This window comes from Erythrolamprus reginae, chromosome 1 (genome assembly GCF_031021105.1).
Source record: "Erythrolamprus reginae isolate rEryReg1 chromosome 1, rEryReg1.hap1, whole genome shotgun sequence".
Lineage (NCBI taxonomy): Eukaryota > Metazoa > Chordata > Lepidosauria > Squamata > Dipsadidae > Erythrolamprus > Erythrolamprus reginae.
Genome location: NC_091950.1, coordinates 215,857,184 through 215,883,120, shown reverse-complemented (window position 1 = coordinate 215,883,120; position 25,937 = coordinate 215,857,184). Strand labels below are relative to the sequence as shown.

Genomic DNA, 25,937 nt, shown 5'->3' with positions numbered 1-25,937 from the left:
TGCTGGTTATGTTAACTAAATTATAATTTTAAAAATGAGGATTATTCCATTTTTGAATCTATGTAAATCATAAAGAATAAAGGAAACCTTCTTGAGTGAATTTAGGGGCTCTCATTGAAATGCAAGAGAACAGTTGCTCCCTCAGCTTTGAAAATATAATTTATTAATACAGTTGGATACTTAAAAACAATTTCAATCCTTTGCATCATATGAGAGTTCTCATACTGATGAAATGAATATCAATTACCAAAACAAAACAGTTTACAAATGAGACAAGTTTTCACACTAAAAGATATGAACAAACAAATGTTGTATAGTGTTAGCACTGGCCTGCTGGCTGGGGTGGGATGGAGGTGCCAGCCTCGCTCCCATGCCCAACGCAGCGCCAGCATGTACGCCATCTAGCAACAAGTCCAGCTGCCACCGTTGGTGCCTCCACCCTGGAACTCCTGCTTGCAGCTGTCCGCCCCGCCACCGCCATCCTGTGGCTACTGCCCAGTGCCGCTGCTGCCAGTGCCCCCCCTCCTAGTTTGACCCCTGCTTGCTGCTGCCGCCTTTGCTACCCGCCCTGCTGCCCCACACCCGTGAGAGCTGCCCGGCCCTGCTGCCCCTGCAGGTCCACCTTGGGCCCGAGCCCTTCAGCCCAAGAGCTGAAAAGCTCACCTGCCACAGCCGGGCCCCAAAGCTCACCTGCCGCCTCCTCCAGGGAAGCTCCAGCCAGGCAGGGCACTGCAGCTGCGGGAGAGGCTGCCTCCAAAGCCGAAGGGCTGAAGCTCGGCATCTCCCTGGAACGGCTATGTGCGCGTTTGCTCCAAACTTTTTGCAAACTTTGCCAGGCTTCAGGACTGGGGAAATTGGGACAAAATTGGGACATTTTTGAACCGCCACGGGATGTGGGATAAATCATTCAAAAGTGGGAGTGTACCACTGAAGGCGAGACATCTGGTCACCTTATCCTACTCCTCTTTTCCCACCATCTTAAATCATTCTTTAATTCCTTCTTTTCTCAATTCCTTCTTCACTCAGTTATTAGAAGTATCTAAATGTTTGCTAACTGCTTGCTAGGTCAATACAGGATAACATTTGTCTTTTTTACTCATGTGCTTCCAGTAAAAATGCACAAGACTGTATTATAGTTATTAGCAATGCTGATTTGTGGATCTACTGTTCTGAAATGATTTTTAAAAATTGTTTGTTTAGGTTATGTAGCACATTGCAGCTAAATTACCTTGGGGTAAACTTGGATGCAAACTGGCCTGAAAATCCATTAATTTCCCCTGTGAATATGTGTTTCCAAGTTTCAACTTAGACATTTTTATCCAGGGGAATGAGATGTTCATCAGCATAATTTTTGCTGCCTACAAGAAGGCTCCTTTCCTGTAATCATTGCTTACCTCCAGGTAATCATATGGATTCCTGAACAGAATTGGATTACTGCATGGTTACTTGGGTTAATAACTGGGTTCATGAAACTACACTATCTAGCCACTGGGACTTGGATTTTGCCTCTCGTTAAATAAAAGAGAAAAAAGAACCTCCATCAGTATTAATGCTTCATTTAACAAAAGGAATGGGGAATTCAGTATTCTGTTTTAGGGAAAAGCCTCCTCACCTCCTCCAAGTTATTGTCATTCCAACATTTATTTTACTATCTTAGAAAGAATGGCAAATTGCTTATTAAATATGTGTTTTATTTAAAAGGGGGGAAGGGAAAAGACTCCCACAGTTTTTCAGTTGTGCATTTTCCTTTATTAGTTGCAAAAAGCGATGTTGCTCTTTCAATTTAACCCTTCTGAAGAAGAAGGGAAATGACAGTGATTCCTGGGAGCATTAAAAACAGTAGATGGAAAAAATAGTCCTTTTCTTTCTTGCCTGTATTTTTTGTTGTTGTTGTTGTTGTTCCCTAGCTACTGCGGCATTTCATTTTTCTCCCAGATCCTGGCAATCCATATGTGGATGTTATAAGAAAGGAGCATGAAATAACTTTGAGCTCCTTTGCTTCATCAGAAATAAGCTGGGATTTCAACAAAAGTATTTTGATTCTATTGCTTAGTTCAGTATAAACAAATCAAAATAAAAGAGAAGTTGTGGATTTGTTCTCTTATAGAAGGGCAATTTGGGATAACTGTATACTGCCTGTCCTTGCTATTTAGTATATTATTTTTTTCGTGTGAAGATTCCAATGATAGTAACTAGTGATGGGCGAACCCAACGAAGTTCAGGTTCTGCCGATTCAGGCGAACTTCGCAAAAAATTCAGGTGACGTCACCGAACCCTGAACCCAAACCTAAACCGAACTCCGAACTTTAAAAAAATAGAGCCACGGAAGGCAGCCCTGTCGTTGCCCACAAATTAAATTTGCAGGATGGTGAACAGGGACGCAGAGTAGGTGGGGGGAGGCAACAGCAGCCACCCACCAGATTTTGCACAGGAATCCTGTGTGATTGGAGGGTATGTGCTATGTGGCGCGCTGGATCACTGGCCACTGTGGGCAGTAGTAACAGCAGACTGAACACTGAGGGTAGTGTTGGGAAATTGCAACTGGTGGAGAGAGAACACAAAACGTGTTTGTCAAACCCAAACCAGACCATTACATCCCATTACTGTAAGTCTGCATATTTCAGATTTACAAACGGTGACAGTTCTGGGAGGGGACATAATTTATACTTTATTAGAGTTGTATGCTGCCCCTCTACGAAGACTCCCTGCATTTAGGCTCCCTGCAACCATTTTTCCAAAAGAAATGTTTTCTTCCTGTCCAGGTGCACAGTACAGCCATTGACTGGATTCGAACTCAGGACACACTAAAAGTTTTCCCATGAAAATACACATGGATATCTCAGATTTTCAATAGGTGACACAACTTGGAATGGAACATCCATTTAGGCTCCCAGAACAAATCTGTGCAAAAAATAGGTTTATTGAACACAAACTTTAGTCAAACACAAACTATACCCAAACTTTCACCATAAAAATATAACTGACTATATACATACATAACATGAATTTTACAACTATGAGGGTGTTGTTGGTGTTGGTGGTAGCGAACGCTCTAACCACTCACTCAGGTGGTGGAACAGCAACGTCTACTGTGATCCATGCCTGGTTCATTTTAAGAAATGTCAGTATGTCAACGTTGACTGTGGATTGGCGGATCCTTCTGTCAGTGATGACCCCTCCTGCGGTACTGAACACATGCTCTGACAGGATGCTTGCCGCAGGGCAGGCCAGCATTTCCAGGGCATAGAGGGCAAGCTCTGGCCATGTGTTCAATTTTTCTACCCAAAAATTGAAGTTGGTGGAGGCATCGCTAAGAACCACCATGCGCGTGGACAGGTATTCATCCACCATGCGGGTCACATGATGCCTTCTGCTATGGGACATCACATCCGAGGGAGGTGCATCTGTGTGGATGTCAAATATGACGTCATGCATATTTGCAATGTCTTCCAATGACCACCCCCCTGCGGTGCTCCCAGTGTCCCCGCTGCGTTGCCGACTGTGTCCTACTCCTACTCCGCGTGCCACCACTGGGCAGTCCAATTGCTGTGGGAGCCCTTCCAATAGTGCATCCATGAGCGCACCCTTGGACTCTTGTATTCTGTGCTCCTGCTCAGGCCCTGGTATGAAGGAGGTGATGCGGTCCTTATAATGGGGATCCAGCAGGGTGTAACTGGCCGAGTTGAGGATGCGGGCTACCCTGGAGTCATTCCGCAGGCACTGGAGCATGTAGTGGCTTATGTGAGCCAGACTGCCCAGAGTCAAGGTGATATTTTTAGCAACAGGTCTCTCCTCCTCCTCCTCCTCCTCCTCCTCCTCTTCCTCCTGCTCCCCCTTCCAGCCATGCTCCATTGGTGCCTGTGAGCTGCACTGGGGGCCACCCTGCTGCAAGTCCTCCTTCTCCTCCTCCTGCCCCAAAACTCTATGCTGGCTGGACAGCGGAGTATCTGGCTGCTGTCGGTACAGCCCCCCATCCTTTGAGACATGGATTTGCTGGGAAAATGGGCCTTCCTCCACCTGCTCCTCCTGTTCCGCCTGCCGCTCTGTTTCCTCCTGTCGCACAACCTGCATGGCCTGAAGGGTTTTTTCCAGTAGGCAAACCATGGGGATGCTAGCACTGATGACAGAATTGTCAGCGCTGACCATATTGGGGACATACTGGAAGCCATTCAGGATGGAACAAATATCCCTCATGGAAGCCCACTCATTGGGAGTAAAGTGCTGTGGCTCTGCACTTCTACTTGACTGGGGGTTATGAAACTGGTAATCCACTATTGCCTGCTGTTGCTCACACACCATTTTAAGCATATGCAGCGTGGAATTCTACCTGGTTGGCAAATCGCAGATGAGGCGGTGGGTGGGAAGGCCAAAGTTCCTCTGCAGGGAAGATAGGCGAGCAGCAGCAGGGTGGGAATGTCGAAAGTGTATGCACACCACACACACTTTATCCAGCAGTGCCGACATGCCTGGATAATTGGCCAGGATAATTGGCCAGGAACTTCTGCACCACCAGGTTGACCACATGTGCCATGCAAGGGATGTGCGTCAACCCCACTTGGCCCAAGGCTGCCACAAGGTTCGCCCGTTGTCACACACCACCTTCCTCGGCTTCAGGTTCAGCGGCAACAACCACACATCTGTCTGCCCCTGGATGCCGGTCCATAGCTCCTGGGTGGTGTGTGGTCTCTCACCCAAGCAGATGAGTTTCAGCACCACGTGCTGCCGTTTACCCATGGCCGTTCTGAAGTAGGAGGTTACCGGGCTGCGCTTACTGGATGTGGAGGAAGAAGATGGGGAAGCAGAGTAGGATCAGGAGGCAACAGCAGGCACCGACTGATGTCCAGTAATCCTGGGTGGTGGAAGGATATGCGCTGAATTGTTTCCCACCTCATTCCCAGTGGGCAGTGAGAGAGATGTATCGGCCCTGGCCATGTTTGCTGGTCCACGTGTCGGTGGTGAGGTGGACGCGGGAACTGACAGCATTTTGCAGTGCACACCGAATTTTCTCCACTACATGTTGGTGCAGGGAAGGGATGGCTTTGCGTGAAAAGTAATAGCAGCTGGGAACAGAGTATTGTGGGACAGACAATTTAAGAAATTTCCTGAAACTTGGTGTCTCAACCAGGAGGTAGGGTAGCATTCCAAATGCAAGCAGCTGCGAAATGCTGCCATTTAGGGCCAGGGCTCGTGGGTGGGATGGCCCGAACCTCCTCTTTCTCTCAAAAGTTTGAGGGATGGACAGCTGATGAATGCTTCCCTGGAACGGTGTAGACATGCTTGCCGATGGTGGTGGTGGTGCTGCTGCTGCCGGTGCTGCTGCTGCCGGTGGTGCCGGTGCTGCCGTTGGTGTTGGTGTTGGTGGTGATCCATCATTGTCCCTTTGGGGACAGACAAGTGACCTTGTTGTTTGGGGGGCATTGGCAGTGGCCAAGGCAGCCACAGCAGAAGAGGAAGACCCAGGCGTTTGAATACTTTTAAGGTATTGTCTCCACCGAAGGTCATGTTTTGAAATCAGGTGCCTGGTCATGCAGCTGGTGCTGAGATTATTAAGATCTCTCCCTCGCTTCAAGGACTGGTGACAGAGATTGCAAACGACCTTTTTCTTGTCTTCTGCTAACTGCTTGAAAAAATGCCACGCTGGTGAGATTCTTTGTGACACATGAGGCGTACTCGGCCCCTGGACACAGTGGGCAGTAGTACCAGCAGACTCAGCGCTGAGGGTTTGCAGCCTTCTTCCTCCCCTTCTGCTGGCTGCCTGTGGCTGTGAGACTACCACAGCCTCTTCCTTCTCTGAACTCTGTTGGCCTTCAGTCCTTGTGGGATCTAGCACCTCGTCATCTTCTTCCACCGACTCCTGCCTGCTAGCCTCCTTCTCAGACTCTACATTGCAGTAAGCTGCAGGAGCGGCAATCTGGGTCTCATCATCATCTATCGTGGTTTCCCCCCATGATGCCATGGCCACCTCCTCTTTCTCTGGCAGAAGCTCCTGGCTATCCAGAAGCCCAAGGTCTGCAACTGCGGATTGGCCAGGTGGACGCCCCATGGCATCCCAGTTGCAAGTTTCAGAGAATAGCATTAAAGACTCCGCTGCTTCTGGGTAAGATGGCTGCTTTGGAGGTGGGTGATGACTCAGGCAGTGAACACACAGATGTGGTGGAATGTGTAGAAGGCAATACCAAGGAAGAGGTAGCGCGGCATGCCATGTCATCTCCAACTTCTTGCATCAAACCTCGGTGCCTGCTTGCACCAGAGGAAAGGGTAGGAGACGCAGATGTTACACGCCCTCTACCTGCCCCTGCAGCACCAGCTCCATCACCTCCACCACCACAACCAGCACAGCCATGTCCCTTTTTCGCAGCTTTCTTCATGTTTGAAGGCGTGCGGTGACACTGGTCCAAGGAACAGATGAAGATGTGGCATTCAGGTGAAACTAGAATTAGAGAAAAAATGCCTTGTAAAACTTAAATGCCCAGGCAGCAGTAGAGCCTTTGTATTAGACAGAAAAACGTCAAAATCACAGATACATGAAGTCGCCCTGTGTTTGACCGAAAATTAAATTTCAGAGAGCACTAGAGGCTTCAGATTAGATAGAAGAAAGAGATGCAGAGATAGGAATTGGCCCTTGTTTTACACAAAAATAAATTGACAGAGTTCTAGTGGCTTTTGTTATATATATATAAAAAGGAAATGCACAAAAAAAAATTGAAAGAAAGTGGCCCAGAGGTGGACCCAAAAGTACGAGTGCCAGAGGTCAGTAGTGAGACAAAAGTGTCCGTCCACCCCTTTTTATGTATTTATTTATTTATTTGATTATTATTCTGCGATTCTCAAAAGAGTCAGGGCGACCTTCAACATGTGAGCCATTGCATTTTGTAATTCCTGAAATGGCTCGATTTATCACTCCTACATGAACTTTTTCCATCCAACCAATCTGCACGTTGGACAAGTCCCCTTCCCTCTGGATACAGGAAATAGCTTTCGCCCTGGAAGCAGGTGTTACTTTCCAAGACTAGAAGGACCCCAGACCGCATTGGAGACCTTTTCTTCAGACAGGAACAGCAGGCTTGTTCAGACTCAGCAACCTTTTTTTTTGGCTTACTGAGTGGCTTACTGAGTGCCGCACACAAAATTGAAATGAATGAATGGGAAAAATGGTTTAAAAATTTTAAATTGGAAGTATAGGAATAGGATAGATAAAATAACTGCAAAAATACCCCCAAAGTAATATTGTTGTTCCCTAAAATGCATTTGTACACAAAATGAATGAATGGGAAAAAATGGTTTAAAAATTTGAAAGTGGAAGTATAGGATACAGAAATAAATAACCCCCAAACCCCCCACAAATTAATATTGTTGTGCCCTTCCATGCATTTGTACACAAAATGAATGAAAGGAAAAAAGTTTTAAAAATATAAAAGTGGAAGTGTAGCAGAGAGCAACTGGCCCCCTGCCTCCCCCTGGTTTTTTTTCTTCAGCCCTGCCCTTCCCTGCCTGGATGCATTACTCACCAAAGTTTTCCTGTCTCTTCAACTTGTATGAAGAGTCTTTGAGGTCTCTCTTTCTTTGTAGCAGACACAAAGTGAAAGCTAATCTATCTCTCCCTCTCAGTATAAATAACACAGACTTTCCCTCGCTAGCTGGTATCTCTTACAATGGGGCTGGACAGCAAGGTGCTGCCTTTTATAGAGGCAGGTCAGGTGTCCTTGGGGACCAATGCAAGCCATGCATGCTGCTGGCCAATGAGTGGTCAGCAGGACACATGGCCAATCCCAGCCTTTCATTTACCTTGATGTCCAGAGACCACATGTCTTCAGGTAAGAAGAAGGCTGTCCATTTGTCTGCCGCTTCGCCATGTTGCCCGAACCCGAACTTCAGCACAGATTTTTTTAAAACTTTGGGTTCGGGTTTGGTATACCGAACACCACAAAATTCGGTACGGACCTGAATTGTGCAAGTTCGGTTCACCCGTCACTAATAGCAACTCGATATGATTTTTATTACAACTGTTGGAAATGTGTTTGACTTCTTTTTCTGTTTCAAGGAGTGATTCAATACTGGAGGATTTCAGTAGCAGTTGTAATGATATGTTCAGCAAGAAAAACTTGATAATGATGAGCGATTTTATAGTTTGAGATCATTCTTGTGTGTCAGCTACAAGGCAAGTGGTAAAAAATAGATATATGCTTTTAATTTACATTTTGACCAAAAGACTCATGATAAATGACAGCATTTAAAAGATTAGTTACTGCTGCTAAAAGGGAGGAAAAGGATGATAAAGAGATACCAAGAAAAGAACTACCTACATTCGATACTACTGTCAATGAATCTCAGTTGGCAGATAATTCTGGCCCTATTTTATACCTAGCCATAGTTAAAGATGAATTGGAAGAATCTACGGGTCATGTAGTAGTCTGCTTTCTCTAGGAATGTTTATATGAAAGAAAATTCTATCTTTCAAAAAATTCATTCCTCATGGCATTTAGGCAGTTTCCCTGACCTAACACATCATTTAGGAATTTTGTAACTACCTGTGAAAAGGTATGTACTTGCCTTGTGAAAAGCTTTATTCATTTAATGAAATCAGTTATTGTGTAGCTTGTTATTGTTACTAGATCAAAAAATAAATGTATAGGCTAAAGTCTTCCACTCTTGAATTCTACTTGGCAAATATTTTCTTCAGAAAATACTTTTATTGAGAAGGTGGCAGTATTGTTATTGCCGAGGTTTTCTGTATTTTCCAAATTTAACCTTATTCAACTATTTAAGCTAAAATTCACCATGACTACTCCCTCATGTCATTGCATTTCAGGATGTATGATAAGTGAATTGGCTCAGCTTTCCGTTGTGATTATTTTTTGTTATTGTAGGAATTCCTTGGAATTCTTAAGTTTTTGTAGCTTGTATATATGTAAATTTATTTCATAAAATTCATAGATTGCTTAACTGTTTGTGCTTCCTGGAAAGGGAGATGTAATGTCATGTTTATTATGCTTGAAATGTCAACTGAAAGACCCAAGACAAGAGATAACTAAACAGAACATCTCCCTGAGCAATAGTAAATAGCCTAAACTTCCTTTTCTGCCTTCTTTTTATTTTGACCAGTTTTGTTTTAGCTTTAGTATAACAGTACTTCTGTTTATATATTGTGTGTGCTCAGACACTCTCAAACTTTCTTAATAGGATGCTGAGAAAAATCAATATGTAGTTTACTGTGACAGTTTTTAAGAGGAGATGCAATAGTAAAGTGTTTACTACTTGCCATTATCTTGGAAGGGAAGCTAAATTAAATATGTTTAGAGTAAGGAGCTGCAGTATTACAAGATAACTGCTGTCCATGAGCAAAGGGGAGCTTCTTGCCTCAAATAGTGATTTAGGAGGAATGGTAGACTAAAGTATGCTGCTTATCTGCTACTGATCTTGTGACTTCATGTGCTCCTTTAGTTCCACCATCAATGGATCCACCTATCTGTCCTGTTTGTTGATATATACACCCAGGGGTGGGCTACTGCCCAGATGGGGTGGAATGCAGTGGGGTAGCGAAAATGGAGCTCCACCCCAGAGCACCCAATTTGTACTGAAAGATGTTGAAAGAAAATGCAGAGCACCCTGCATAAGCCACGCCCACAATGTGGTAGTAAAAAATTTGGTAGCCCTTCACTGTATATACATTGACTATAGGCCAATCAGAACCAGAGATTTGATGCTTTCTTAAAGGCAAATACATGAATGGAAAAGCTAACAGGGAATAACGCTAAAGAATAATGCTGAATTAGATGTTTGCATATTAAACAAAAAGGAGGATAGAAAAGCCCAGTCAAATATTGGTATTCTATTTTGCATGCTTCTGCATGTCCTTTACTTCAAGTTTCTCATTACTAATTCAGCACTTGTTAATTTCCACAGGATTAATTCTGGGAGGATTGTGGCCTAATTAGACTGTAGAGTCTTGACTTATTTGTGGTTCTATCATATTATTTTTTGGCTCCAATCTATCTGCTATTTTTTGCACATGCATACTGTATAGATCTCCAATATTTCACCATGTGTTTGTGTGTGTGTGTGTGTGTGTGTATTTTAGAGATTTAGATTTGATATCACAAAGGCTAATCTTTCAATTGTCTATATTTCTGCCATTGAATAGCCAGCAGCATTGATTGCAACTAACAAGAGAGAATGCATCTGTTTTGTCCCATTAAAGCCATGTGAAAATACTATTGTTTATTTTTATCCAAAGTATTTTAACCCTCTTCCAGTCAAATACTTTAAAATCTATTATAATAAATGAAAACATGAGCTGATGTTCTGATGATTGTCCATTACGTATTTCAAGAACTTTCATGTAAATTTCTTCTTTGTAACACTTAGTAAAAATTATTTATAATAGCCATCACACCATTTTCCTGTAACACAGCTATATTTATCCATAGTTATACTTCTAGAAATGTAATTATTCTTTTAAGAACCATCTGTGCAATTATCTTGGTAACTTTTATTTTCAAATAGCTTAATATAACAAAAATGCTTTAGTATCTATTGAGGCATAGCATGAAAAAATGTGCTAAAGGTCACAAGGGCAGCGTTGTAAAGTGTTTAAGTATTTGCATATAGAGAGCCCTATTAAACCACAACTTAGTTAAAAACTAAAATGAAAGAAGAAAGACATATTTGGAGGCCTTTTGCATTAATTATTTTAAAATTTTATTTCTTACAAATGGTTTTATTGCCTACATTTATTCCTTCCTCTCCCCCCACCCCATGGCAATTTCCCAATGGATAAGATTGAACTAAGATATATTAACTGATTCAAAGTTCCTGTAGTGACCCTGACTGTCAGAGAATGTGGGTCTAAGCTACCCCATTTATCACTACACTACCTGAGATCCTGACACTCACATTGCTGCACTGCTATGGTTACCATTCTAAACCTCTTAAAACTAAGCCATGATATGCTTTGTTTAGGGTAGCTTTTGTTGTTCGACTTGATGTGCTCTTTGTTCTGAAAACCTTGCCTGTGAGGAATTAGCTTCTTTTGAAAGTATTTTTGGTTACACCCAAGGGACATGAGGACAGTTTCACATTGGAACCAATTACCCTTTCATTGGATTTGCTGAAGTCGAGAGGCATCTGTGGGGATGCTTTAATTTGCATTTCTACTTGATGATTTAAAGAACCCCTTCCAACTCCCCTTGAATTATGTGATTCAATAACTGTAAGCTAATCAAGAGTGTTTGGATTAAACCAATTCAGTATTAAGAATTTGGGGAACTATTTTATGCTGAAGACATCAGCATATCTCTGTAGATGTGAATGTGAAAGGAGATAGTCACTGAATTGAGAAGAAAAGAACCCTGTAATAAATTTTAAAAAACAAACTATGCTAATGGATTGATAGGAAGCAATGTTTATTTATTTATTTTTTTGGGAAGAGGATGTTTTCAAACCTACAAGCCTTGTGGCTAATTTTAATGATACAGAGTAAGGATTTCTGGTGCTGGTCCTCAGCCTGTTCCTCTCCTACCTTTAAAATTGGAGATTGATTTCCTATTCTATCCTCTAAGGCTCATTAGTTCTAAAACTTTGGACAATCATCCAGAATAAATTGGGGGCCAGGTTGGAAGGCGAGGAGGAAAACGATTTGCTTAGTGGCCTTTAGTAGCACAGTATTCTATTTTATTTTACATACTATAATCTTACATAGTATCTACCATATTTTTGGAGTACTTTTTCCTCCCTAAAAGAGGCTGATAATTTGGCTGTGTCTTATACTCTGAATGTAGGGGGGCTTTTTCAGCCCTAACTAGTTGCTAATGATCTTCCCAGCTCTTACCTTGCAGGCTCTTTCATTGTTTCTCTCTGCGAAGAATATTTTCCAAGCCCTAAGTCTTTGCAGGGTTTTTTTCATTGCTCTAACTTGCTCAGAATAAGTTTCTTTCCAGCCCTAACCAGGTGCTAACAATGTTCCCAGCTCTTAACAGCTTGCAAGCTCTTTCATTGTTACTCTCTGCAAAGAATGTTTTCCAAGCCCTAAGTCTTTGTAGGGTTTTTTTCTCATCAGTTTAACTTGCTCCAAATGTTTCTTCCCAGCCTTAACCAGGTGCTAACTATATTTCCAATTCCTACCAGCTTGCAAGCTCTTTCATTATTACTCTCTCCAAATAAGTTTTTTTAAAAAAAAACCCAAACCAGGTGATAAAATAATGTGCTGAAGCTGACCAGACTAAGGACTCTAGCCAGATGAACATCTGGTAAGCAGATTCTTTTCCCATTTTCTTCCCCCAAAACTAAGGTGCAACTTATACTCCGAAAAATACGGTATGTGAAGCCAGTAAATGATGGTGGACTGCAGTATCAACAATTCCAGGAAGATTATGTATCTCATAAATAGTGTTTAGAGGCAATATTAGATAGATTGAGAATTTTAAAAGTTAAAGATTGGATATGGAAAATGGCTAATATAATTTCAAGAATTAAACTAGTATTTAATAAAACTTCATTTTTCCTGAAACAAATTTCCTTTAGGACTAGGATTGTAACTCAGGGTCCTTCTGGACTTGTCCTATTTGGATAAACATAGTTGCTAGAGGTGTTTTTCTATCTGTCTTACTTCATCAGCTCTGAACTCAATTAGGTCATGTAGATCTGATCTCAATTTTGTATGATCTAATTACATCTAGAATTGACTATTATAATCTGTATATGGGGCTGCCTTTCAAGATGACTCAGAAATTATGTGAAATGTAGCTCTTTTATATCTGTGGGGGCAGGTGGAGGAAATAATCAGATCACGTTAAATTTGTTTTGTATAAAGTGTACTGCTTGTGCGGTAGTTTTGAGGTGCAATATTTAATATTAAAAATAAACCAAAAACAGTTTCAATCCAGTTTACATGAAGGATCTTCTACACCCAAGTGAATTTATTGAAAAAGTCTGTTTCAAGCCCCTGGACAATAGCACATCACCATAATCAACTAATGGGCAGATACCAGAAAAGGGGTTTCTTCGTGGCAATCTTATGAAGTTCCCTCCTGAAATATCCTGATCCAATCCATAGCTATGTTTAAGAAATTTTAAAAAGCCTATCTAATCACACATTATATTTTATATACATTATTTCATTAATAGAACTAGTTGGATGTAGTAGTTAAGACAACAGACTAGAAACTGGGAGTTCAGGAAGTCTAATTACTCCTTGGGCAAAAGACTAGCTGGTTGACTTTGGTCCAGTCACTTTTTCTCAGCCCTAAAAAGGAGGCAATAGCAAGCCACTTCTGAAAAACCTTGCCAATAAAATTGTAGGGACTACTCTGGGCTGAGAGTCAGATGTGATTGAATGGAGGAAAAGAGATTTATTAGTTAAATATACTAACTAACCAAACAAACAAACAGTCCTGAAAAGCGATGGAAATGGATTAAAAATAATAAATGGCTGTTTGTAAGATAGCTCTAATGCCTATTACATAGATAACCATTATATAACAAAATACTCTTTTTTATGGTTTTGCTTGTTAGGGAATGATGTACCTGGAAGAGAGGAGACTGGTTCATCGAGATTTGGCAGCACGAAATGTCTTGGTGAAGTCTCCAAATCATGTGAAGATCACAGACTTTGGCCTGGCTAGGCTACTGGAAGGTGATGAGAAGGAATATAGTGCTGATGGTGGAAAGGTAGATTTCTTTAAAGTCTTAAATTAAACCAGTTCGTTAACATCCAACATAAAATGGGAAATTGATAATATAAAAAAAAAGAATGCATATTTATTGCTTTCATAAACCAAGTTTCTCTTCCCTACATTTATTTAAAGAAAAAGAACAAGTCAAAGTACAACTAATCCTTGATGTCTATCCACTTTATTTTACCTGTTAATCTATAATTTATAATTTATTTATTTTGTCCAATACACAATGAGGGTTTTAGTGGGTATATACCTATATACACATAGTAAAATACATGATGAAGGTTATAGAGGAGATACTCATAGTAAATATATATCTAAGAAATAATAGAAAAGAAGATACAGTAATAGAACATATCAATGAAAGAATAGAAGAAGAGATATAGGAATAGAAGAAAGGTATAGGAGATATAGGAGAGCAATAGGACAGGAGACGGAAGGCACTCTAGTGCACTTGTACTCGCCCCTTAATGTGTGTGTGTTGGGGGGGGGGTGTTAGCCAGTTCAGATCTGTTTGAGTGAACCGTATGTCAATTTTATATCTGGTTCACCAAAGTGGTAGTTCCAAAGACTGGCTGACCCTGCCCAGTCTACCATGCTACCATTTTAGATGCCAGGTAAGTGCAGGGCCCATGCGGAGGCTCTGGGAGGGCAAAAATGGGCTACTAGAAGTCCAGAAATGGGCCTGTTTCTTGACTCTGGAGGGCCTCTAGAGGGCTTCCGGAGTCTGGGAGAGGCCATTTTTGTCCTCCTGGAGACTTGAGGAAAGCCTCCGGAGCCTGGGAAGCCCCCCCTGCTGTGGTGCAGGAAGCTGAGTAGGCCACACCACCAAAGTCACAACCACCCAGCAACTAACAATTTTTCAATCCCACCCCTGTGTATCAACCAGAACTTTCCTTTGGGTGACTGGGTGAAACAATGCATCATAGGGCAAAACGTTTTCAACCAACATATCTCAAATGAGGTAGCTTAAAGAATGTGCCCAAATGATTAACAAATTTTCCAGTACATTAGAAGTTCTGCCATTGTTGAAGGCATTCAGGTATCAGGAAAGGAAGCTGGTATCTCTGAAAGGATGATCAATGGCAATACCTTTGGAATATGAAACTGAAAATCTAGTTTTTCACTTTGATTGGAAAGACAATTAATATGTAAATATTATGATTGCTAACTGTTTTTATTTTTCTCTCTTTTTTCATTCTAGATGCCAATAAAATGGATGGCTCTTGAGTGTATACATTATAGGAAATTCACACACCAGACAGATGTTTGGAGCTATGGTAAAATAAAATCTATATTGAATTATATTCTGTAAATAATAACATTTTATGTATTTGCTAAGACCCTTTTATGACCTATTTTTAATAATAGTGTGAAAAAGCAGGTAGTCCACTAGCTAGATTTGTGAGTCCTATTTTTTCCCATTAAGCATATCTTGGAGCAGCAGTTCTCAAACCTTCACATTCTTAAAAATGATTGAGGATCCACACACAACTGCTATTCGTTATGTTTTTTGCCAGTTTCTAGCAAAAAAAATGATTTGCTTAATTACTGTGGCATTTGCTTACTGAGCACTACAGAAAAGGCTGGAAAATTACTTTCAGTCATATGGATACCTTGACTTATGACCACAGTGACTTTCTATCACAATTCCATCCTCAATTATGGACATAAATAAAGGATTATTCAAATACCGTATTTTTCGGTGTATAAGACGCACCTAGATTTTAGAAGAGGAAAACAAGGAAAAAAGTATTCAGAACCAAATGATGTAGTAGTATATTGTTTGATAAAATACCAGTGTAGCAGAATACTTTTTACAACCATGTATACTTTTTAAAACCATGTACCCTTTTTACAGACTTCAAACTTGACAGCTTCAAGACTTGTGGACTTCAACTCCCAGAATTCCTCCACCAGTCATGCTAGCTCAGAAATGGGAATTGAAGTCTACAAACCTTAAACTTGCCATGTTTGAAGACCCTTGCACTCTTAACCCCTAACTCAGGGGTCTTCAAACTTGACAGCTTTAAGACAAATCTTAAAGAAAGACCAATGGTGTTCACAAGCAAGGGACATTAATGTCCACATTCTTCCTAGGGCTGCCTTTTTGACTGCTTAAGAATGAGTTAATATGACTCTGGAACTGGAAAGGCTGTTTGCCTACACAATGGAAATGTTGAAAAACAAATTAACTGACTGCAAGAAGTCTCCAAGGTGGGAGGGAGTACTGTAGTTAACACATCAACTCCTCACTCACACACACACACACACAAATCCCACCTGCTCTGCCTGCAAGAGCCCAGCACCCTAAAACTACCAAATGCTGCTAGTGCCTCCATCTTCAATAGTTTCTTTTGTGTTCATCAAGTTCATCAAGAATCATAAGGTACAACAGTACCGTGGAACTAAAGAGGCAGCTTCGCCAGGATCAGGGATGAAGGCGGAGGTGGAGTCACGTGGTCAGAAGTGAAGGCAAGGACAGTAGGGCAGAAGTAACTGGAAAATGCAAGGTGGGCAGGCCGCCCTAGTTAACCAGTCCCGGTGGAGGTAGTGACAGCTGGGGCAGCTCCAGCGGCTTCCCTTTGAGAAGCAGCAGCACCGGGGATGTCACATCCACGGCCCAGACCCCTGCTGCCAAATTGCAAGGTTGAGGAGGTCGGCAAACAGACCTTGAAGGGGCAGAGCCTTCTTCTGCACTAGCACTATGATCTTGGATGGCGGGTTCCGCTTGGGTGAGCGGCTGTGGCAGGGGCCGGCTCACAGCCGCTCGCCCAAGCTGAGCCCACCATCCAAGAACATAGCACTGGTGCGGAAGACAGCTCTGCCCCTTCAGGGTCTGTTTGTCAAATTCCTCAGACTTACGATTTGGCAGCAGGGGCCTTGGGTGTGGATGGTACTGCTGCTCCTTGAAGGGAAGCTGCCTCAGTAGTTGCTGCTCGCCTTGTCCCTGCTAGGCGGAGGCGCTGGGCAGCCACCTGGAAAGCAATGATTTGCTGCTGGCGCTATGCCTGGCACCCTGCCCACCCTCCCGCCGAGTGCTGCCGGGTGGCCTTGGCAGCATTTGATGTATAAGATGCACCCAATTTTTAAAGCACCTTTTTGAGGTTAAAAAAATGTGTCTTATGCACTGAAAAATATGGTATACATCAATATTTACTGTACTAAAAATTAAATCTAAGAAATTTTCAAATACTTAATTATTTGACTTTTTGGATCCCATAAAAGGGTTTTGGAGACCCTAGATGTCCCCCAATTACCCTTTGAGAGCTGCTGTCTTAGAGGATGCAGTGAAAAATATTTTTCTAAATTCCTGGATATGCAAGGAATTGACTTTGAAAATGATGGTCCTAGTTTACATGTTGTTAACCAAACCTATTTAACTTTGTTTCCACATACCATATTTTCCCCAAAATTGGACCCTGTCTTATATTTTTTTGAACCCCGAAATAAGCACTTGGCCTTAAAAGCTCGACTGGGCTTATTATCAGGGGATGCCTTATTTTGGGAAAAAAGGTAATAAGTGAAGGTTTTGGTTTTTTTTAAATCTGTATAGTATTTGTTTTATATGTTGAAAAAATTGCATTTCCATGAAGTCTTTGTGTCAGCTTGTTGAAACCACCCTAGGGCAGTATTTTGCCTTACTGTTTGTAGAAGAAGGGGTAGCAAAACCTGAGGGGGGAGTCAAAAGAGGAATCAACCTAGAATCTCTATGTAGTCACAAATGGATTAGCCCCTTTTGAATTGTGTTGAGCCTTATCAAATGCCAATATAGTGTTAACCTTTAACTGAATAAATTCCTGTGCATTGGCATAATTAATAATAAATAAGTTTAGGGACTTCACATGTGATCCTACTCTTTCATAACTAATATTATTCTGCCACTACATTGTTTTCACGATGAATATTTTTCTTACTGATCTCTGAATATATAAAAATGGCTGTGTACCATAACTTAACATTTCTTATATTCAACATTTATATGCTTAAAATATATGAATATCGGGATGATGATGATACCATCTTATAGAAAAACAAGAGTTTTAGCTCATAATTGATAAATTATTACATCACAGAATAAATACAAGATTGGACAATTAAACTTGAGCTGGAAAAACTAACATGGAAATTTCACAAACAACTTTGCCTTTATATAAAAAAAGTTCAGGTACATCTGTAAACCCATATGCATGGAATTTGGTTAATGTAATTAATTATAATGTCAAGCTCATTGTATTGGTTCCTATTATTGGCCACTTGAACAACTACTTGACTTGTTTTAGTATAATTTATCTGCTCCTTTTGTTAAAAAGAATTGAATTTTAAGAAGCTATATACCTCTGATACACTAATGCAAAAAAAACCAAACCTACCCTTTATAATATATTCCACTATAGTAGCTGAAGTCTCATCAGAGACAATGTCCTTGTCCAGAAACAATGTTTTATCCAATATTTTATCCAACTGTTTTCCAAAGCGGTTAATTTCATATTCTCTGTAGCTGAGAAAGCTAAACATTGTGGTTTAAATTGCTCATCTGTAAAATACATGTTTTTGCCGCTTATTGCTTCATTTTGCAACCTAGCTATGTTCATTGGCAATGGTTAATTTTACTCTGGAAAACTGTCCAACATGAACTTTTAATCTAAAGTCTGGATTTGTAGCGTCTTCCTATTTAACTTGTTCATAGGTAAACCGAAGTACATTGGGACTTATTATTAGGATACCTTTATTAAATCACAGCCTTATTCCTAGTGCCTCTTAAATGAGAAACAACAAACCTGTTTAGTGTTATAATACTGAATGGCTTAATAATACATGGCTGCCACTATCCTACTTTTAATTTATTGACTATTATGTTTATTTCCTATGTGGATTTTCAATGTACATAGTGTTTTTTTTTAAATTGGCTATAGGCTTTTTTCCTCCTTTATTAAAATACTAGCTCTTTATCAGGCGCCCCCCTCCTCTTTCTCTCTGTGTATTTGCACATGCATGTCATTTTCTATGATGTTTGGAAGAGCAGTTCCGTCAATAAAGATATGTAGACAAATTATATTTCAAATCACCATCTGATCCATGGGCATTTTCTGGGGGAAGACAATCAAAAAAGTTAAAGTGTAATAATGTAAGTAAAAAACTGGTGGGGTTAGATTGTGTAGTCCTCTCCCCCCATGGATATCTTTGAGGTTATTCATTGCCTATTCTTTTAAATCCAGTTTAAAATTCACTTGAGGTTCATCTTCATTGTCTTCATTATTTTCAGCTATATGCTAATATTAAATGCAATTTATATTATCATATTACCGTATTTTTCGATGTATAAGATGCACCCTTTTACTTCAAAAAAGTGCCTCAAAAACTGGGCGCGTCTTATACATCAAATGTTGTGGGAGGAGTTGGGCAGTGGTCAGCAGCAGCAGTGGCAGCCTTCCTGTGCTTTGGCAGCTGTCCCCGAGGCCGCCCTGCAGCCCTTGGCTGCTTCCCTCCCTACGGGTGACCGGCATACATTGACCGAGGAGCCCTCCCAGCAGGCCAAAAAGCAAGCGGCTGTGGCAGAGGCTGGGCACGGGCTGCCTCTCTTTGGTTGAGGCAGCTTCATTCAGAGCGCCCTTCGCCAACTGCTGCTGCCATCCGAGGCCATCCCACCGCAGCCGGGCATACCAGCCCTGGTTGCAATGTGGGATGGCGGAACTCCCTCTGTCCTTTACTTTGGTGTCAGGGAGAATATAAGCGGTGTCTGTGGCAGTTTCAAAGCCTCCTGCACGAATGATTCTCTGTCTGGGAGCCCCATCTCCCCCCCCGCCCCGTGCACCCCCATTTCATCCTGCGCTCCAAAAGTGCTTTTCCCTCTGTTTAGGACCGGCACTCTTCTCTCGGGTTAGGGAGAGCAGAACTCCAAGCACTGCCTTCAAGCTCCGTGCAGGGCGGCCACAGGCGCTTCCGGCATTCTTTGGCCAGGCAAAAGACACAGTGGTGGAGGTTCTCAGGTTTATAAGTTCTACATATACCATTCTCAGAAACTGTATACAGTATGTAGAACTTATAGATTTTCAGTTAATCAAACCTAGTCATTTCTATCTCAATGCTGGCAGATAGTGGAACTCAGAACATTATTATTATTATTATTATTATTATTATTATTATTATTATTATTATTATTATTATTATTATGAATTAGATTTGTATGCCGCCCCTCTCCGAAGACTCAGTATCACCTATTTAGTACACTTCAAGAGAACCAATAACACTAGTTTAAAGTCTTCTCATCATCCATTCTTCTGTTCGTTGTTACTGACATTAATGAAACTTGATATCTTTAAAATGTTTTGCTAACCCAGGGTTTTATATGTAGAAGTGTACATCTTACTATGAGACAAGGTTGGAGTAGGTATGTTGTATGTGAAGGAGAATTTTTAAGCAAGAAAACAAGTGGGTTGTTACTACCATGGCTCATACCTGTAGGAGTCATGGTGAAATGCTTAGTGATGCCATGCTGGCATACCAATGTGTCTTTGAGCATTCCACAAAGAAAATGTTGAAGCTTATTGTTGGAAAGATTGCATGAAACTATTCACATGGCCTGTAAGTGAATGATCAGTTTTAAAAGGAAATGGGGAAGGGGAGATTTTTTCTGAAATTAGGCCAGATTCTATCTTCACAAAAATACTTGGCAGAAAGAGGGGAAAAGAGCATGGAGCAGAGTGAGGTTATGCGGAGTGATGATACGATTGCATCCAAGAAGGAACAGGATGAGAGGGGATGTTCTACAAATAATGCCCAGTGATGGGACACTGGCAAAATCAGCATCTGGTGGAGACAGAAATGAAATGCAAAATAGTAATACTTTCCCATTTCAAGAGGAACTTGATTGGTAGTATTAAAATTTATATCCATGGTTAAAATGGGACTGGAATAGAAATGTAACTCAGTTGCGTGCATTGGTTATGATACTGTGTGATTAAAAGTCAAAAGGAGGCCTTTATCTGGAAGAGCTCTTTGTATCATACCTTCCTAAATCATAGAAAGCACATTTTCAAACCTCATAATTATAAGTCAAATGGAAAAAACTGAGTCTTTCCCATGTTAATAATTGTGCTGCTAATATATTTGGAGCAACTTTGTGGGCTTTACCATGGAACAATAACTTCCTTGCTGCATTCAATATGTGTAAACAAGATCAACATCTTACACTTAGCTTGCAAAAGTATGCGTGTGAAGAAAGAAAATGTACACACAGTGGTCCCTTGACTTTTGCAGGTCCGACTTTCGCGGAAAGGCTATACCATGGGTTTTCAAAAAATATTAATGGAAAAAATACTCCACGAGTTTTTGAACACCATGGGTTTTCACGATCTGCCCCTCCCCCATAGGCGAGCATGGAAGCCAAGCCACGGCTTTTCTTTTTTTGTACAATGTCTCTTGTATAATTATCCAGAGCAGGAGCAATTTTACTCTTTTCCCTCCAATATTTTGCTTCTTGGTTAGGTAAGATGCCTGCAGAGTGGTGATATGCTTGTCATTGAACTTATTCTCACAGTAACGGAGGACTAGAGAAGTCTTCCCCATGCAGCCTTCCCTGAGCAGGATCACCTTGAAACCTCCAAATCCCTCTCCACTCCTATTGACAGGGGCGCTGAGCAGAATCCAAAAGAACCGGAGAGGAGGGGAGAGAAAGGAGAAGAGGCCACGCGGAGGAAGACTGTCAGGGGGAAGCAACCCACAGAAGGAGAGGCAACAGTGGTGGCAGGGGGAAAGAGAAAGAGAAAACCCCGAGCCGCCCTCCTCCCGTGCCCAAGCTGCAGCTTTTCAAGCACGGCACTTCCCTGGGTTGGTGGCTTTGTTCACTGCTGTCAGAATTGATAGCAGTCCCCCAACCACCGCGATTGCCTTTTGCCATGTGGGGGGTGCTTGCAAGCCCCTTGCCTCTGCCACCTCCTCCTCTTCCCCTGCCCCACTGCCTGAGCCCAGTAATGTTGTTAACATGGTGCTGGTGGAAGATATGTCATCGCTCCGGAGGAGGAGAGCCCAGCGCAGAACTGCGAGGATAGAGCTGGATGGAGCGCGGCCGCTGGCTGCACCCAAAGCCTTTCTTCTCTCACACACACGTCTCCTTCCCTTCTCTCCTGGTTTAAGGCACAGGTTAAAAAGGAGCGATGGGCAAGGGGCAAGTGGCGGACTGTTCTGCCGAGCTCTCTGATATGAGCCTCCCGAAAATTGAAGGGTACAAATTTCAGACACACACATGTTTGAAAATTCAAAACGATGTTCTTTATCACAAAATTCAAAATAAACAAAGCACTCTTTTTGTATTGCAAAGAGCACTCTTCCCCAAACAACCGGGTAGTCTGTACAATTTCCCTTAAGCAGTCATTAAGTACTTAGCTAGCAGCTGTGAAGAAACTTCACACCCCTTCTTCTTCCAACAAAGTGAGACACACACACACGTTGCTCTGCTTTGGTTTCAAAGGCGTGAAAAAGCAACAAAGTCCAGCAACACAAGATTCCTGACAAACTCCGATCAGATATTCTTCCACAACGGCCAAACCCACATGCTGCTATTTATAGCAGCAGCCCTAATTACTGGAGTTCCACCCAAACACAGGTGGCCTCCCTTATTTCCTTTAATATGTTCTTACTTGGTCTCTTCTACGCATAATTCTGTGCTTGCGTGGGTCCAAAATGTCATCATCTGAATCAACGGAAGATAAGGGCTGTGTGCCAAGCCCTTCTCTGCCGAGTCACTCCCATCTTCTTCTTCATCCAAGGAAACTAAACTCTGAACTGATTATGTCGGCAATAACACAGGCCTGTGACATGTTGAATTTTCCCCTGCATCCACCTCCCCATTCCCTGGGGCAGGTGCTGGGCCAGATCCAACCACAACATGGAGGGGCGAGCAGCATCGGTTGGGGGGGGCATGCTTTTTATGTTTTTTTATGTTATATTTATGTTGCAAATATAGCGTCTCTACTTTGTGGTTTTTTGTGTTTCGCGGGTGGTCTTGGAACGCATCCCCCGCAAAAAATGAGGGAGCACTGTATAACACATTTCCTTTTTTTAATTTTTGAGAGTGACAACACCTTAATTTTTCTGTAAAAACAGATTTTGAATTTAATTTAATTAATTGAATTTAATTTAGGATCATTTCTTTTTTAATTCTATTCTTGCTTGTTATTGAAAATTCCTTTATTTGTTTCTGTTGCTTTTTCTGTGAGTCTGATAATGAGAAGGTACAGGCACTCAAGCAAAAATATCCTGTTGGCTGAGCAATGTGTAGCCCTGCCCTGAACACCAAGACATCCAAAGGGCTGCCAGTTCAGTAGACGAAGACAGGAAACCCCAGGAAAGCCTTTGTCACAAAATTAGAAAGGAAAGAAGCAAATAAGTGTTGAGCTTCCTTAGCTGAGGCTCTACACAGGACAGTCACAGCCATTTGTCTAAGTGCATTAAAGCTTTTAATCCTTATTTGAACCGGTTCGGTTGGAGTAATTAAGGCACCAAAAAATTATTTTTCCATATGATGAGGGTTGAGTGTTGGGAATTTTTAAAAGAAGGCACTGGAATTTATCCCAGTTCCAATTTCTTCTTAAAATTAGGAGACCCTTCTAAGGAGCCAAACTTACTAGCAAAGGCCAGATATAGGTGACCTGTAACTTCCAGTATCCATCCTTTGAGTGATGGGACTGCACAGGAAATGACATTGCCTGGAGCAATACAGAATCAAAGATCCACCTGAAAGAAGAGGCATTTGGCAACAACAAATGAATAAATTATAAGAAATGATTGCTTTCTTTCCCTAATGTGTTCTCATTGAAAGCTGGCAATGTTTTACCAATATGCAAACTGTCAATTTTTTTCCCATGAAAAGGTAATCCCAAATGGGAAAGTCTGGGAAACAAAAATACATTGTAGTGAATAAGCAGGCATGTGTGCCTTTATACTAAGTGTGTGTGTGTGTGTGTGTGTGTGTGTGTGTGTGTGTCTGTACAAACTATGTCAGTATATTGAATTTAAAAAAACACACAAAAGAAACATGGTGTATCTTGGTCAGCCTCCTCTCCCTCTCTTCCTCTCTCTCTCTCTGTCTCTCTCCTCTTTTCCTGCCTGATCTCAGAAAGGCAGGAGGTTTGTTATCCCAAGTCAACTTCTCCTCACCTCTGTGATTCCACTGACTGTGAGAAAGAAGCATTTTTCCTCTGCTTTCCCCTTTTTTTTTGACTCTTGCAGTATTCAGAAACCCCTGCACAGAGATGGGATTCTCATAATTTCCCTAGTGGTTTGCCCAGCACACACTCGCTTCAGTTGTGGGCACACCTTCCGTGCACGCATGCAGGAAATACAACTGCAGGAAATACGATTATAGTAACTGAGTAGTTGATGCATGGAACTCACTACCAGACTCTGTAGTATCATTACCTATCCCCCCAAAACTTTACCCTTAGACTATCCATTGTTGACCTCTCCCGATTCCTAAGAGGTCAGTAAGGGGTGTGCATAAGTGCACTGGAGTGCCTTCCATCCCCTGTCCTAATGCTTCTCTCTTACTAGGATCATGTATATAAATATTGTTATATCTTTGTATACCACCAATCCGTACTTGACAAAACAAATTAATTAAATAAATAAATAAATAAATAAATAAATAAATGTTTTGCTCATGCACTCAGTTTTCATGCATGCGCCTGACTTAAAACATGGATAAATAGGATGTCATAGTGCCGGGGCAGGCGCGCAGGCCCACCCACAGGTTGCTACTACTGGTTTACTTGGACCAGCTGAATATCACCTCTGCTCCTGCTCCAACTTCTACACTTTCTACTTACAGCAAATATATTCTCGCCCCTGGCATCCAGTCTTTTCTTCTTAACAAGCTATCCTTTTCACACCAATGATCCATTATTTTCTTCACTGCTTATTTGACCCCTATGACTATCATTAAGTGTTATACCACATGATTCTTGACAAATGTATATTTTTCTTTTACGTACGCTGAGAGCATATGCACCAAGACAAATTCCTTGTGTGTCCAATCACACTTGGCCAATAAAATTCTATTCTATTCTATTCTATTCTATTCTATTCTTATGGGGAGGATCTTCCACCCTCACTCCACCCAGACTCTTTCCAGATCAGGCTTTTCCTCTCCTCCTGGCTTGCATGTTGTACCTGTAATTTGAGGATGGTGTACAGTGGAACTCAATAAATACAAGGAAAATATAGTTAATAATGCTAGGGAAAGTTGAATAATGAATGTATTATATGCATTTGTAGAAATCCTAGTGTGTTTGCATATTTACGTATATGTGGTTGTGTTGCTTCTGGAAGTTAAAAGTGACAGCTTGCTAGATGTGTTGCTTTGTAAGATGTGCTTCCTTGCTTATTGACATATTTTAAATTATCTTTAAAATAAACCAAAAAAATATGTAGGTCTCATTTGTTCTGAATAAATGGAAATGTGATTAATAACATCTGATGCTCTGAATTAGAAAAGCAATAATTTTAGGTCAACTTTGTTTACTTATTTACTTACGAAGAGACCAAAAATAGCAATTACTCCCTCCTCCCTCCCTTTGGCCTCTTTAGTAATTTTTTCAGCATTCACTCACTTCAAATTATATTTTCCTTGTACTGCCTCCTACTATATGTCTCAATTTATGTTTTATTGATTTACAGAGTTTTGTATGGATATTCAACTTTTTAGCTTTTGAGTTAAATTGACTGGCATTGCATAGATATTTCCACCCTTGAACAGGCACTCTTATCCTACATTGTGGAGCGTTGGGGTGATAGACCACCAGTAATAGCAAAGCTCGGGTGAAAAGATTGATGAAGTAGATGGGAAGAGCTTCATTTTTCTTTCCCTATTCAGCTGGTCCCTCCACTCCAGCCTCACCATCTGATACTTTGACACCACAGCCAAATGGGAGAATCTTCTTTATCAACTACCGTATTTTTCAGTGTATAAGACGCACCGAGATTTTAGAGGAGGAAAACAAGGAAAAATGTATTCTGAACCAAATGGTGTAGTATTATATTGTTTAATAAAATATCAGTGTAGCAGAATACTTTTTACAACCAAGTATACTTATTACAAACTTCAAACTTGACAGCTCCAAGTGGACTCCAGCTCCCAGAATTTCTCCACTAGTCATGCTATCTTAGGAATGGGAGTTGAAGTCCATAAGCCTTAAACATGCCAGGCTTGAAGACCCTTGCACACCTAACCCCTAACCCAGGGGTTTTCAAACTTGACAGCTTTAA

At 41.4% G+C, this 25,937-nt stretch overlaps 1 protein-coding gene across 1 annotated transcript in view; it reads left to right on the top strand.

The window, feature by feature from the left end:
• ERBB4 (erb-b2 receptor tyrosine kinase 4) overlaps nucleotides 1-25,937 on the top strand; it is a 1,218,240-nt gene that overhangs the window by 1,150,789 nt on the left and 41,514 nt on the right. The window contains exons 21-22 of the mRNA XM_070732179.1: nucleotides 13,510-13,665; nucleotides 14,878-14,953. Of these exons, the coding sequence (XP_070588280.1) occupies nucleotides 13,510-13,665; nucleotides 14,878-14,953 (232 nt within the window). The remainder of the gene's footprint in view (nucleotides 1-13,509; nucleotides 13,666-14,877; nucleotides 14,954-25,937) is intronic.